At 41.6% G+C, this 15893-nt stretch overlaps 1 protein-coding gene across 1 annotated transcript; it reads left to right on the top strand.

Moving 5' to 3' along the window:
- The first annotated feature begins 11083 nt into the window (after window positions 1–11083).
- Window positions 11084–13236, top strand: litafd (LITAF domain containing). Its single transcript, XM_072694398.1, has 4 exons — window positions 11084–11126; window positions 11888–11992; window positions 12096–12270; window positions 13122–13236. Exons 1-4 carry the CDS (start codon window positions 11084–11086, stop codon window positions 13234–13236), a joined length of 438 nt encoding a protein of 145 aa, XP_072550499.1.
- The last annotated feature ends 2657 nt before the right edge of the window (window positions 13237–15893 follow it).

Here is a 15893-nt window from a genome sequence, read left to right as displayed (position 1 = left end):
AGTGCTCCATTACCTCACTTCATCTCCTCAGTGCTCCATTACCTCACTTCATCTCCTCAGTGCTCCATTACCTTACTACATCTCCTCAGTGCTCCATTACCTTACTACATCTCCTCAGTGCTCCATTACCTCACTTCATCTCCTCAATGCTCCATTACCTTACTACATCTCCTCAGTGCTCCATTACCTCACTTCATCTCCTCAATGCTCCATTACCTCACTTCATCTCCTCAGTGCTCCATTACCTTACTACATCTCCTCAATGCCCCTCCTCACTACATCTCCTCAATGCTCCATTACCCCACTACATCTCCTCAATGCTCCATTACCCCACTACATCTCCTCAATGCTCCATTACCCCACTACATTTCCCCAGTGCTCCATTACCTTACTACATCTCCTCAATGCCCCTCCTCACTACATCTCCTCAATGCTCCATTACCTTACTACATCTCCTCAATGCCCCTCCTCACTACATCTCCTCAATGCTTTATTACCTTACTACATCTCCTCAATGCCCCTCCTCACTACATCTCCTCAATGCTCCATTACCCCACTACATCTCCTCAATGTACTCCAACCCTAGTCTACCATGGGGAGGGGGGTGTTGTTAGACTACTGCACCAACCAACACCTGCTTAAATCTGTTGCTCAGATTTACCTGTGAATAGGTGATGTGCAGATAAGGGGTGGTTATTGGAAACCAATGGCCTCCACAGCATTACCTCTGTCACTGTCGTCAACCACATCAACCAAATCAACTATACTGTACATTATTAACAGGGATACAATGATTTAAGGCTCTAAGGAAAAGTTCAGCTCCAGAGGGACCGGATTTGCACTACATAAGACTACAGGGCAGACTGTAGAACCGGGCCTGGGGAACAGTGGCTTAGGGCACTAAACAAAACAGTGGAAACATCTCACAATATGTCAAAACATCAACGACAAGAAGGTCCTTTGTGTTCACAGTCTCTTCAGTCCTGGAATGTTGTTGCACATGTTTTGGACAAGCGGTCAGAGATCAGACCATTCTTCATTAAGAACACCCCCCCCCCAGTTTGAACTATACAAACATGATATATAAGAGTTAAAGACTCCTTACTCAGACCACCACTTTAACAAACGACTGTATGTCAAAATACTTTAGGAATATGTTATAAAACACAGTAGGCTGTCAATGAGCGGTTGCATTTTATAGCATGTAGTAGTCTTGGAATGGCTGGAATGACTGACTAGGTGTATACATAAATTAAGGTGATTTACACATTGCAGTGACTGCACTTAAACAATGAAGCAATACAGTGCAGCAAGTTGCAGAATTCCAACAAATAATTAAACAAATGCAGCAAATTGCGGAATTCCGATAAATAATTAAACAAATGCAGCAAGTTGCGGAATTCCGATATATCATTAAAGAAATGCAGCAAGTTGCGGAATTCCGATAAATAATTAAACAAATGCAGCAAGTTGCGGAATTCCGATATATCATTAAAGAAATGCAGCAAGTTGCGGAATTCCGATAAATAATTAAACAAATGCAGCAAGTTGCGGAATTCCGATATATCATTAAACAAATGCAGCAAGTTGCGGAATTCCGATAAATAATTAAACAAATGCAGCAAGTTGCAGAATTCCGATAAATAATTAAACAAATGCAGCAAGTTGCGGAATTCCGATAAATAATTAAACAAATGCAGCAAGTTGCGGAATTCCGATATATCATTAAACAAATGCAGCAAGTTGCAGAATTCCGATAAATAATTAAACAAATGCAGCAAGTTGCGGAATTCCGATAAATAATTAAACAAATGCAGCAAGTTGCGGAATTCTAGCGTAATTACACAAATGCAACATTTTGCAGAATTCTGACATAAGTACATAATTGTAACAAGTTGTGTAATTCTGACGTATAATTAAATAAATGCAGTGAGTTGCGGAATTCTAACGTAATTATAGAAATGCAACAAGTTGTGGATTTCTGATATACAATACTCTTACAGTACACTCTACTCATACAGTACTCTTTATTCAGCAATTAATTCATTGTAATCACATTGATCCTTACGCTGTGATGAGAGCACTGTACAATAAAGTATTACCAAGTGTGAAATATAAGCTTGTGTCATTTTTGGAACGAGGCCAATTACACTGTATTTCTAACAGTGAAATAACAGCCATCCATTTAGGCTATTCTGCTGGAATATGTAGCAATTCATTAGCATAACAAAGCTAACTGAAACACATGGATTGAGATTCACACTTGACAGTATGATGTCAGTAACAGGGTTGACCTCTTCCGTGGATTGTGTGACAAAGGTTTGTTAATAATCTAAAATATTGATTTACTTTTTTGTGTGAAAATAAAAATATCTGAAATATTTCATGTACATGAACATATTTAACATAATATTATTATTAAAAAATCCCCAGTTTTTGATGATGAACCAAGTGAATGTGAAGTTAATGACTAAGCAAAAATGTAGATTACTAGTTATGACCCATTTATACATAAATATACAGTGACAATAATACAAATATGACTTTAAACTTAAAATACAACAAATATTTGGTTTCGGAGGGGGTTGGTGGGAATCCTGCTGAGGCACTGAGGCCTACTGGAGCTCTGGAGATGTTCCACTGTCACTTCCCACATAATCAAAACCTCGACACTCTTAAATATCAAAAGTTGTGACTAATTTTGTTGATTTCATAAAGACTTTAATGACACTTCGGTAAAGAGAGAGATATATGTGTGAAGGACCTTCTTTATTTTTAGGAGTGTAGGAGTGAAGAACCTTCAAAGAACATCTCAAACCGATTGCTTGAATCCATCTCGTGTTTATTGTCCTTATGCCAGAATAGCATAGCAAAAATGCTCCTCATTGTTCTGGCTGGTGCAACAAGCGTAACCCGCACAATAGCAGAGCGTCAGATGGAAAAGAATAGCCTAAATGCTAAAGCCTTTATTAAAAACAGAAGGCGGAGCCACACCTACAAACAATCCCCGAGCGCCTGATGAGCAGAAACCCTTCTGCCCTTTTTTGGAATGTACAACAGAGAGAGTGAGGTTTGCTGGAATGCCGCAGGACAGGCCGGGCCGAGGTGGCAAAGGTGTGTCTCTCAAACACACACACACATACACACACACACACACACACTCACTGGGCCACGGCGGCCAGCTGTAAGTCCACAGCTACCCTGTCCCACGCCCTGTCCCCTCCCACCTCTGTGACAGACAACCCAGACTAAAGTGGCCCACCCCTGCAGGCCAAAGGGTGTGGACGCAGCCCCCTCCTACCCCCCCAACACTGTTACTAAGGTAGCTGAGGAATCCCATGGCTGTGAGGAATACAAGCATGTTCACCTTAAAGCAGAAATAGCGTGTTGGGAGCGAGAGCTGCAGACAATAAGGGCCTCATGCCCTCGGCTGGTGGAAGGACCTGAAGGCCATTTCTTCACGCAGGAACCCAAACAACTCGTTGTGTGGGTCTGAAAAATGTCAGAAATGCTTGTGTAAACTAAAAGATATGCGGTCGGTGAGCAGATTAGCTTGGACATGTGTTAGAAAGTGGGAAATTGCATTGATTTTATTTTTTTATTTCATTAATCAATCAAGCTTAATTTTCTCTCAGAAGTAAATTGAGGGTGAGCTTCATTTTCAATGTTTACAGTAAACATGATTAAAATAGAAAATAAAAAACATTATTTTTCTAAACTTTATTTAATCTAAACTGCAGCAACTGAGCCAGTTCAAAGAGTAAACAATTAAAAAGTAAACAATATAAGCCTAAATAATATAAAATGATTAAATTAAAATTTAGTGTTAGTAAGAGAAAGAAATACACATAAAATCAAACTTGTAATACATATAAAACCAAAATACACCTAAAATCATAAACTTATAAAACAATTAAATTAAACTTTAAGAGAAAAAATACATAAAAGTCTTTTAATACATATAAAATCAAATATACAAATAAAATCAGAAAGTAAATTCAATTACATTAAAATTTAATTAGTATGTATAAAACGTTTAGTATGTATAAAATCAAAAATACATATAAAAATCAAAAAGTTAATATAAGCCAATATAAGCCTAATGTCAAATAATGAAATTAAAACTGAATTAGTAAGAGGGTGAAAAATACAAATAATCTAAAAATATATAAAATCAAACAGAATTAATAAAAAAACAGATTTAAGAGAATAAAAAAAACAAAAGAATAAAATAAATGTTATAAATGTTATAATGATTTTTTGCAAAAGAAATAAGGTCTAATTAAAATTCTAATTAATTTAAAATAACTTTAAAGCAAATAGGTAAGCAAGTAAGATGTGGCCTGAGAGTCTGCTGTCCTAGAAAGAATAAGCTCATGCTCCAAAATCCAAAATTGACACCTTGACCTGGACGAAGACACATCTGTGTGGAGGAAAGTTCGTTTTTGGGTCAGATGAAACAAAGCTGTTTGGAGGAGTAAAGGCGAGGCGCTAGACCAGCTGTTAAGCTGTTAAGCATGGTGGTGGGAGCATCATGCTCTGGGGCTGTTTTGCTGGTACGTAGCATTAAGTGGATGGAACACTGAAGAAGGAGGACTACCTCAGAATTCCTCAGCATAACCTCAAACCATCAGCTCCACGGTGGAAACTTGGACCCCACTAGGTGTTTTTGTTTTTTCTGGATATGAACCCTTTACAATACTTTTTATGGGGGGCTGTTACCACATGGCACTTCAGGGAACCATCAATTACAAGGTTCTGCAGAGGACCGGCTTTATTTCTCAGAGTGCATTCGGCTAGCTTACTCATTCAGATTCACACAGCCTGTGGTGGACTTGCGTGCCAGATATGATGGATACAATCAAAACATGAATGCTACACTGGACAGGCTCTTGCTGGGCATATACACACACATAGCTGCCATAGCTTACTTAATGCTATGACTAACTGTTCAGCCAGTTTCACGCTCGTCACCCAGGAGGCTGTCTGAGGAACAGGTTATTCAGAAGGCCTTCTAGAAACAAAGGCCCACTTCCTGACGGGATCACATGCATATTCATCAGCGATGGTGGAACGGGGAGGAGTGCAAGTGAGGCAGCAAAAAGCTGAGACACCTGTACCGGACTGGCTCCAGTCAGACTGACAGCGAGAGCAACAACAGCAGCTCCAGAAAGGTAAGAACAGCTCCATAACTTGCTCCATAACACGCTAAGTGGCGTGTCTGGAGGGATTATTACAGGACGTCTGTCATGTCTTGAAGGGGGCAAATTTGAAGGCGGGTTTTATTATTCTACAGTTTAACAACTGGGAGAAATCTCAAGGACGTTTTCCAGGTTTTCGAGGGAACGGGTCAGAACTAGCAAGCCGCTGCAGAGTGACATGAACTGATTTGAAGGTCTGTGAAGGTCTAAAACTTTCCCTCACTGAACCTTCTTCACACCACGCCCAGTTTCAAGCTACGGTTCTGAGCAGTTCTTGATCCTGGTGTTACTTTTTACAGGGTTAAATGCACTGTGTTTTTTCGGGCGGCATCATTATGTTGCCTTTAGCTCAAGAAAACACCGGCTGTTAATTACCACAGGGCTGGACCAACGTCTGGCAGGGTACCACACCTTATTTCTTACTCTTCTATTATTCTACACATGATTAATACTGCATAATTACACCTCGTTTCTGCCATGCAAAAATACTCTCCTCTTAAAAATAGCAAAAAAATCTTCTGAACTCTTAGTGGAAGTCAGGGTCATTTTGGAGCATTTCGATTGGTTCATTCATTGTAACATTTTGACACATTGTAAAGAACAACTGCCAGATTCCAATTATGTCAGAAAGTAAAAAATGACAAGAATGCAAATACGTTTTTCAACAATTTCATTGATTAACTATTTATTTAGTGACACATTTGACGTAAAATGAACTTTATTTATAATATTCTAAAGTTTTTGAATATCATTTGACACCCATTTCTCATAGCTCACAAGTCAAAGTACACAAGTAAAGTACAAAAAATACACAAACAATTATAGCAAAAAGTGAACTACAGCAAAAATTGACATTAAAAATGTAAAATGTTACATTTACAGTAATAATGACGGTATGTCAGGAAGTGAAAACATCTTAAATCTATGTTTTCTATACATGATATTTTACTGTGAATATTCTATTATTATTATTATTATATTGTCTTTTTTTACTTATTTGTTGATGTTTTCACTTATTTTATGTATTATTATAATTAATTTAATTAATTTAAGAAAAACCTATAGTAGAACCTATTCTACTAGCACAAATAAGAGGGAGACAAATAATGTAATAATAAAATAATGATCATAAAATAAGAGACACATTTTTAACTTAACAAGAAAATTTTTAAGAAATAAGTAAATTAAATTCCCAGAATTTTATTTTATGACAAAATGAGAAAGCCACAGTGACACTGAATAGATTGGACATGATGTCCCATTTTTTTTGGTCAGGGATGTAGATAGTAGATTTGGGTGTGTCCCTCAGGTGAGAATGATAAAAAGCAGTGGATCATTTTGTACATTAAGGACATAAAGGTCATTTTGGTTCTTGTAGTCTGACGGTAGTCCTTCTCAGTAGCTTGCGCTGATAACATCAGTACTGATGTAGGACGACGTTGAGAGAGTGTGTAAAGTGACGTTTCTGGGCAGAGCTGATAAAGATACTGGAATACTGAGTGGAAGTGGCTATAAGTGATGGAAGGTGTGTATAAGGTGTATATTATTAGACTCCTTTTGCGTAATTCATTTTGACCTAAGGATCAATCACACGATGAAAAAAACAACTAAATCAGTTAAAGAAGTGATGAGATACGAGTGTCTAACAGACGTTACTGATTACCAGTAATAATATATGTAGCACTTTTACTAATTTGCCTCTGCTTTAGCAAATCATGCTGTTTTCTAGTATTGATTTACTAAAGCAACATTCTGTCACTATTATTAGAAAAGCTCACAATTACAGAACAATTCATAAACTCATAAAAAATAAATTTGAAGTGTTTATCTGGAAATCTGGATGTTGCTTTTATTCATCTGATGTAAAATAATGCTTTCAATCGAAGCAATTAAATAAAAAATATATCTAGGATATGCATATTCTTTATGTTTAAAGGGGGAATAAAGTAATATTTAACTATTAATATAAAAAATGAATATGTAATTTATTTTTGCTTCAAATGTGTTATTCTTTATTTTGGTTCATTTCTATGTATTAATTTTTTATTTATGTAACAAAAAAATCCCCAAAAAGTCGTTTATCATATGAGGTTTTCTTATGAGAGTTTCTCAAGCACAGCTGAGTTAGATTCCTAATGATGCCACAGTCATCCATGGTTGGCGGTCCCAAAGTCCCAGAGTCCTAGAGTCCCAGAGTCAGAGAGTCCTAGAGACCTAGAGTCCTAAAGACCTAGAGTCCTGGACATAGAGTCCTAGAGTCCTAGAGTCCCAGAGTCAGAGAGTCAGAGAGTCCTAAAGACCCAGAGTCCTAGAGTCCTAGAGTCCTGGACATAGAGTCCTAGAGTCCCAGAGTCCCAGAGTCCCTGAGTCCTAGAGTCCCAGAGTCCCAGAGTCCCAGAGACCTAGAGTCCTAGCGACCTAGAGTCCTAAAATCCCAGAGTCCCTGAGTCCCAGAGTCCCCATCAGTCCAGTGCTTGAATTTGCAGTTCTCCTCCAAGCGTGTTGAGCTGTGACGTTACATTAGCAGAAGCTCAGAAACTTGCTGTCTTCCTGTGACTCAGAGGAAGGAATCACATGCTAGTCCTCATCCTCCCAGCACTGGTAGCATCATCTAGCGATGGGTGGAGTCCTAGCTAGTGGGTGGGAATTGGGAATTAGTAAATTGGAGAGAAAAAAACTAATTGCAAACACTGAACCTGAAGGAGCTGAAAAGCTGCATCATGGGTAATATGACAGGGTCAGAGGGCGACGATGAAAATAAGCAGAGAACAAGGCAACCATCTAAGCACTGAAGCAATGCTCAGACGTCACCAACACGAACCAACGCCCAGTTCAGCTTCCACTCCCAGCCAGTCATTAAAACGAGGAGGCTGCTCACTTAGCAGGTACAGAACTGAAGCTGGGTGAGATCGGAATGATGCGTGGTCACTCTTCCGGCCCACATTCCTGCCCTGTCAAGTAAATGTGCCCTTACAGGTATAGTACGGTTCTTAGGTGCCACGGAAGGGAGCGTTACAGTCACCTTGACAGGTGAAAGGGGTCTATTTAGACCCTTACTCATAACCTGCAGAAAATACAGTTATGGCCCTTAACTAAGGGTTCTAAAGACATACCTGTGAGGGTATCACCCCCGTGCCATCCCCAGTGGCCATTACTAAAAAAAAGGTTCGTGGGGTCACTGGGTAGAACCATACAGGGTTTGGGAATAAAACCAATGAAACTAATATAACATGGTGTTTCCATTATTTTGTCCACTGTTTAAGATAAGCCCTATTAAAGTTATTAAATCTGGTCAAGATTCATCAATGTGAGAATTGAATCATCACAGAAGACCCAAATATTCTGTGAATTTACTCAGCTTCCAGGTCCAGGTCCAGGTCCAGGTCCAGATGGTCCAAAATCATTCTGAAAACGTACTGTTCCCTAAACAAAACAGCCATGGACAGCAGCTTAGCCCCGCCCACTTACACTTACATTATAAAGATTGATCCAGATCAGACTGCTTTTTGAATACAGCCAATGGCGGCCAATCAGAACAGAGAATATTTGCATGTATCAGAGGTACAGTAGCAAACACAGACTGGGAGATTTTGGTGAATAATCCCCCAAAAACTGTAGGCCCTTTAAGACCGATATGCTCAGGTACTTCACAAGACTTCACATGGGTAGAGTGTGTACACTTAGGGGCGCTGCCAGGAATTTCGGGCCGCACAACTTTAACAATTCTGCCCAAATACTCAAATCACACACCTTTTAGGGCCCCTTAGAATCACCCCAACGTCCCCCCAGCCTGTGTACAACTAAACTAAAATGCTGGGCAGGGGTCATCCAGGACCCCCGCATTTAAGGGAGTAGGCCTCTGCGCTCTTGCCCGATGCCCCACTGAGGCTGGAGGGCTCTGAGCGAAGCAGTAGACGACAATAGGCGACAAACTTGCAGCAGAGCAGCATTCCAGTCCGGGCTTCTGGCACACGCCTGTTTTAGCGAGGCTTAGGTTAGTGAAATTTTTGTCCCTGCTTGTCATCAGAGGCGTTCACTGACTGTCCATTCATTGCACCTTCAGAGATCTTAACTTCTGTGAGGTATTTCTGGAAAGGCCTTTCCACGAGAGCGAGGCATAAGTCAGCGTCCACGGAATGTAAAACACGGCCCAGCCCAGTCGCTCCGGGTCGTTTGACCCGGGTACGCCACCTTAATAGGTTGAAGATCAAGCAATCCTTATGTGATGGAAGTGGAAGACTTTCGGCTTTAATTTAAGGAGGGTTAAGTTAACCATTTGAGAATTACAGCCATTGCAACACAGTTCTTCCAAAAGTAATCGGACAGCTGACTAATAAGCGGGTTCATGGCCAGGGTTGGCCTATTCCCTGCTTTTTCCAAGACAAACCGAGAAGCTAAAAGGTCTGGAGTTGAATCCAAGTGGTCTAAATGCAAGTGAAGGTGGCCATCATTACCTTGAAAAAGCAAAATACATCTGTCAGAGAAAAAGAGAGAGAGGACAAAAACTTTAGGAGTGGCCAAATCAACTATCTGGTACATTTTCTTTGAAGGAAGGAATGCACTGGTGAGCTCAGCAACGTCAAAGTCTACCAACAGGAGATGCCTTCATGAATCTAGATACAGAGGATTTACTTCAAACGAAGACCAGATTAGACTGACCATCTAAAACTCCTGCCCAGAGCGGGAACAAGATTTTAAGACGCTGGACAAAATAAGCCAAGGTTAGCTTAAGGAAGGATTCAAGGCCCTGTCAAACATGGCGGAGGTACTGTTATAGCATGGGCCTGTATGGCTGCCAACAGAACTGGTTCACAGGTGTTTGTTGATGATTAATGGCCTACATACATACTGTAAACGCATCCCAAGAGCTTCTTTAGGCAAAGAAATGGAATGAACTTAAGTGGGCGAGTCAGTCACCTGACCTCAAGTCTAGTTAAGCAGCTTTTTATGTCCTGAAGACAAACCTGAAGCAGGAAAGGCTCACAAACAAGCAGCGACTGAAAGAGACAGTAGTGAAGGCTGGTAAAGGATCTCAAATAAGGAATGTGAGATTTTGGTGACTTCAGGGAGTCATTGACTGCAAAAGAGTAGAACTATTAGTTCGTCCAATTACTTTTGAGCCTGTAAATTTATATTCCGAGCCTGTATTCCTAAATGACTAATGTGACGATACTTTTGTGAACCCCCCAAAAATGCAAACTTATATATGTATAACCCAACTTTTCATTTTTGGGTAGTTGTTGGCAGCTAATTGGACCAATGAGGTGATGACAGTACTTACCACTACTACATTAATGTGGTATCAGAGAAGGTTCTGGCTGGTGAGGGCTGTCTAGAGCTCTGAGAACTGCCTGAACACACTATTATGCTGAATCATATCAAGGCCGTGGTCACTCTGCGACTTCTCTTCTACCTGGACAGAAGAGGATGTTAGTCTGATGTTAGGATGCCCCCTGGTGGCTACAAACACCAAGTGCTTGACTGCTCTCAGGGCCTGTCCAGGGTCTAGCTTCCCCAAACGTCAGCTTAGGGTGAAGATAGTATTCACTAGAAGAGAGAGAGAGTGTTCAGAGTGATGTATGCTTGACCATACCTTTGGGGAACTGATTTTGGTAGATCTAGTAAGGATGTATGTTATGCATGATGAAGTTTCTGACCTCAATGATTCAAATTTTACTGTTTTTTTTGTGTTTAATTTCATTATTTTTTTTATTATTTTGATTATTTTGATTATTTATTAAAATAAATGTGTTCACTAACATAGAAATCTTCTTTCCTGGGGTCATCCTGGCTGGGATCGGCAGCAGTGCATATCCTGATTTGCTTCATATGAGCTGAAAAATGTCTTCTCTCTTTCCGTTTCAGCACCAATCTGAGCCAGAATGAGTTCTGTAGTGAAAGACCCGCCGCCCTACATCATTCCAGGTCAGTTCATGTGATTCCTCCTCAGATTTTATGTCTAATCCAGGTGTTCAGTGAAGAACAGTGATCAACTGTGCAGTTTAGTCCCAGACTAAACCAGATATTTAATGAAGAACAGGGATCAACTGTGCAGTTTAGTATTAGACTAATTCAGATCTTCAATGAAGAACTGTAATTAACTGTGTAGTTCAGTCCAAGACTAAACCAGATCGTGAGGGACTAACAGTTATCAATGGTGCAGTTTAGTCCGAGACTAAACCAGATCTTTAATGAAGAACAGTGATCAACTGTGCAGTTTAGTCCAAAATTAAACCAGATCTTTAATGAAGAACAGTGCTCAATTGTGTAGTTTAGTCTAAGACTAAACCAGATCTTAAGGGACCAATGGTGCAATTTGGTCCCAGACTAAACCAGATCTTTAATGAAAAATGGTGATCAACAGTGCAGTTTAGCCTCAGTTCAGACTCTGGAATCATGTGATGAACAGGACCAGCCGTGCTACAGCGCCCCTGGAGCAGTGAGGGTTAGGAGCCTTGCTCAAGGGCCCAACTTAGGCAGCTTAGAGGATCTAGGTTTATATAGAACTCATAACCTAGAGAACAAATACCCAGTATAATATCCTTAGATTCTACAGAAGGGGGTTCTCCAGTAAAGCATGGCTACATCCGGAATCACTTGAATGTAGATTGAAGAACCTTTTAAACTAAGGTTCTCTAAAGTACCAAAAATGGTTCTGCTAAAAACCTTCCTCACGTTTTTCACAGTCGAGGGCCAAGGAGATGACGTGAGAGTCTACAAGGTGCACACGCCATTCAACCCAACATCTTCCACCAATCAGGACTTCCAGCTGAAGACCCACGCCTCAAATGGTGAGCCTCAGCAGCCTGCTGAAGACCAACTATCATCCAACGTCCAACGGTTATTACGCAATATTTCACAGACGCTCAATTTGCCCCCTTCTTGATCTTGCAGTTCAGTCCACTTTGGCCGACAACACCAAGAATAAGTATGTGAGCTACGACTCAGAGCTGGGCCGCTCTCCGGGAACCACCACCTGCACCTCCTGCCGAGAGCAGGTGCTCACCAACGTCACCTACAAAGTGGGCGCCTTCGCCTGGCTCATGTGCATCTTGTTCATTCTGTGCGGGTAAGAGGCAACACCAGCCGAGCCCCCAGGCCACATTCATGCCACAGCCATCCCACCTATACCCTCTCAGAAACACAGTATTTTTAAAGGTTAAGGAACCTTTACATAGTGTGAGGGTTCTATACCAGCTGAGGCTGTTTCCTAGAACAACCTCCAACTCAAGGCAAAACATTATTCTAATGGGCTATAACGTAACCATGGAAATGGGCGCCTCGCTACCCTGCAAATTGCTACATCAACCTTGTCAATATGTGTAAATAGGTATAACCATGGAGATGAATGTAGCGTATCCATGGAAATGGGTCTAGCGAAACCATTGAAATGTGTGTAGCGTAACCACGCAAATGGCTGTTGCAACCATGGAAATAGGTGTAGCATGACCATGGAAATGAATGTAGTGTAACCATGGAAATGGTTCTTGCAAAACCTCAGAAATGGGTGTAGTGTAACCATGGAGATGAATGTAGCGTATCCATGGAAATGGGTGAAGCGTAATATGGAAATGGGTGTAGTGTAACTATAGAAAAGGTACCAGGAAAATCTATGAAGTAGAATAGCTGTTACAGCCATGGAAATGGGTGTAGCATAACCATGGAGATGAACGTAGCGTATCCATGAAAATTGTTTCTGGCAAAACCTTTGAAATGTGTGTAGCGTAACCACACAAACGACTGTTACAGCCATGGAAATGGATGTAGCGTAACCATGGAGATGAACGTAGCGTATCCATGAAAATTGTTTCTGGCAAAACCTTTGAAATGGGTGTAGCGTAACCACACAAACGACTGTTACAGCCATGGAAATGGGTGCGGCAGCAAGGCGTCATTCTAACGGCCGTAACTGTGTTTCAGGTTGGTGCTCGGCTGCTGTCTGATTCCATTCTTCCTGAAGCACTTCAAAGACGCCTACCACACGTGTCCCAAGTGCAAGAGGATTCTCCACGTCGAGAAGAAACGATGCTGCTGACCCCAGCCTCTGACCTTCTGAGCCCACTGCTGCACCACTGCTTCCCAACTCTGTTCCAAAAGCCCAGCTTGTGAGAATGCCACGGTTGCAAGCAAACCACCATTCAGTCGACTTGATGTTGCAAAGACTGAAGGACATCAAAGCACCAGGCCCACCGTACCAGAACGTATTACTCATGCAATGCTAATCAGAGGTGGGTAGAAAGCAGCAAACCACAGAGCCCAAAAAACCTCCATACCCATGGTAGATGCCTTCAGGATTTACTCCCTGCAGGTCCTCCACAGTCTTATAAAGCAGTGGTTGTCAAACCAGTTCTCACGGCCTCCCATACCCCAACCTCCACATCCACTGGTTCCTCAGTGGTTCCTCAAATGGCCAAACAGCCTTCTTGTGGATGTCTGAGGACTGGTTTGAGAAGCACTGCTTCGTCTGGATGCTTGATCACTTGTACCAGTTCTTCCCCGTGAGCCATTCTTCAATTTGATTATGGGGTCAGGCCTCAGTGGTTCTCCAACTGGTCCGCCAACCAAAACATGGACCATCAAGGTGGGCCTGAGGCGCAGTTTGGGAACCACTGCTTAAAGTTCCACTTCCCACCTCTGATCGCTAACGCTGCACCAGCGCTCTGCAACCGTGGCATTCGAAGGACCCTCTGCTTTAGCTTGCCTCGGTTCTCTTGCTTCTCCCAGGCGTCTGAAATCCAACTGTTTACACGTTCAAGGAGCTCTTCTAATCTTTAGCAGTCTTCACCAGTTCTGAAGGGTCATGGGATGGGAGTGAGAATGCTTGGGTAGGGCTGGGGCTCATTCAGATGAATGTTGGTGGTCATATTCATGGTCAGGGAGCAAGACGACTGACAGGTTTTTGACCGTGAGAATGATGATGATGGTAAGCTGCTTTTGAGATTTACCTCACCTAAAGAGCCTCCCATGTCCCGAACTGTAGTCGTAGCACAAGAAAGTACCGGGGCGGGTCAAGTGACCCACCAACCGTCACCCAGCAGCGGTATGATATGACTTGAGGTTGTTCTTTAAACACATGCTAGGTTGGTCATGCTTTGTACATAATGCTATATCTGTGTTTTTATCATTCGTCTATGACAATGTACACATCAGCGTATGAGAAGACGTATGATACGGTTAGAATTGCCATCTTCTGACATCATATTTACTCTGTATTCTATTGTAACCTTGGGACCTAAGAGCAGTACTGTTGTATTGCCACCAGAGAGCCTAATGCATTGAAGGGAAATATCGATTAAAGTGTTATTTTCATACTGGACTCCCTGTCGGTCACTGATGCCCTGAAACGTCTCGATATTCGATATCCCACACCAGGGGTGGAGCCAGACACTTTGTACCGGTAAAAACTGGCATTAAGGGCCCCCCTTGCCCAGACATCCTACACATGCTGCCTTAAAAATGGGCTTCTTAGTAAAGGCAGTGATCGGCCTAGACCCATGGTAGCTCAATTAAGCTCCAGCTCTGTAATACAGTTACGGGTTCCACAACTGGTGGAGCCAAAGAACCGTTATTGCTCAGCATGTCGGGATCTAAAGAAAATATCACCAGTTGTCCAAACATCCAGACAGTTTGTCAAGTATGGGATTGCATATGGCGGAGACCCCTTTCCACTAAATGCATCCAACTACTTTAAGCTGCACCCATTGCTGACAAGGAGGTGCAAATGCACATAGCTTATCTAGTACTTGTAGAGAAGTACTAGAACTCTCTGGAGCAGATAAACATGAACCCAGTGGCACCATGCCAACCAATGCCAGGCATGGGCTAGAAGGGGTATAAAGCCCCCCAGCATTGAACGGTGTTCTCTGGGTTGATGGATGGTGCTCTATTTAATACTCTTGGGAGCAGTTGTGGATGAGATGAGGTGGGTGGTGATATCATCCAATACACTGACCTCATTAACCCTCGTCTCGGAGTGCAATCAAATCCTCACAGCAATGCAGCTCCAAAACGTAACTAGTAGAAAGCCTTCTTCCCTGGACAGTAGAGACAGTTACTCCAACAGAAGCAGAAGAAGGATAAAGTCTTTAATACCCTTGATTTTTTGGAAGGAACAATGAACAAAGCAGGTGTCCCAATACTTTTGTCCATAGGGTGAAGATGGGGGTTTGTGTTGGCAGGGAGTTGCTATGGTATCCCAGGTGGATGCTTAGCGGCTGCTGCAGCACCTCAGGCGGTTCCGAGCAGGCTGCCAAGGTACCGTGTGATTGGCTGGGTGCTACTTGTGTATTTTTAGCAGAGGAACATAAGGGTGCACAGCTTCCGCACTCAGGAGAAACAATCAGCGAAAAAATTTAAGCAATAAAAAAAAATGAAATAAAATAAAAAAAAAAATCAATAAATAAAAACTTGGAACGTGGAAACCATGTGATACCAATGCCATCTAAACCTGTAGACAAGCTTGAAACAGCCCAAACAATCTGGAGTCTGAACACCGGTGAGATTTCAGAAACAGTGGGACGGAAAAAAAAAACAAAACACAAAAAATTAAACCTGAATTTTAAAAAATTATCCAAGCTCCACTTTTAGTCGTGGACGGTCTAAAACCTCGCATTTTTAAGTGACCAGATTGGCCCATTCCTACCAAATTCAATTTGTTTTAATCTGAAACAAATCAAATCCCCTGTGTTACAC

Source organism: Salminus brasiliensis, chromosome 12 (genome assembly GCF_030463535.1).
Source record: "Salminus brasiliensis chromosome 12, fSalBra1.hap2, whole genome shotgun sequence".
NCBI lineage: Eukaryota > Metazoa > Chordata > Actinopteri > Characiformes > Bryconidae > Salminus > Salminus brasiliensis.
This window is presented reverse-complemented; position numbering and strand designations above follow the sequence as displayed.

Bases quoted from the DNA above. Each gene is read 5' to 3' on its own strand.
- litafd (XM_072694398.1), top strand. From the start codon at position 11,084: ATGAGTTCTGTAGTGAAAGACCCGCCGCCCTACATCATTCCAG. The intron at 11,127-11,887 runs GTCAGTTCATGT...CGTTTTTCACAG, and splicing joins GCCGCCCTACATCATTCCAG to TCGAGGGCCAAGGAGATGAC. The intron at 11,993-12,095 runs GTGAGCCTCAGC...TTGATCTTGCAG, and splicing joins GAAGACCCACGCCTCAAATG to TTCAGTCCACTTTGGCCGAC.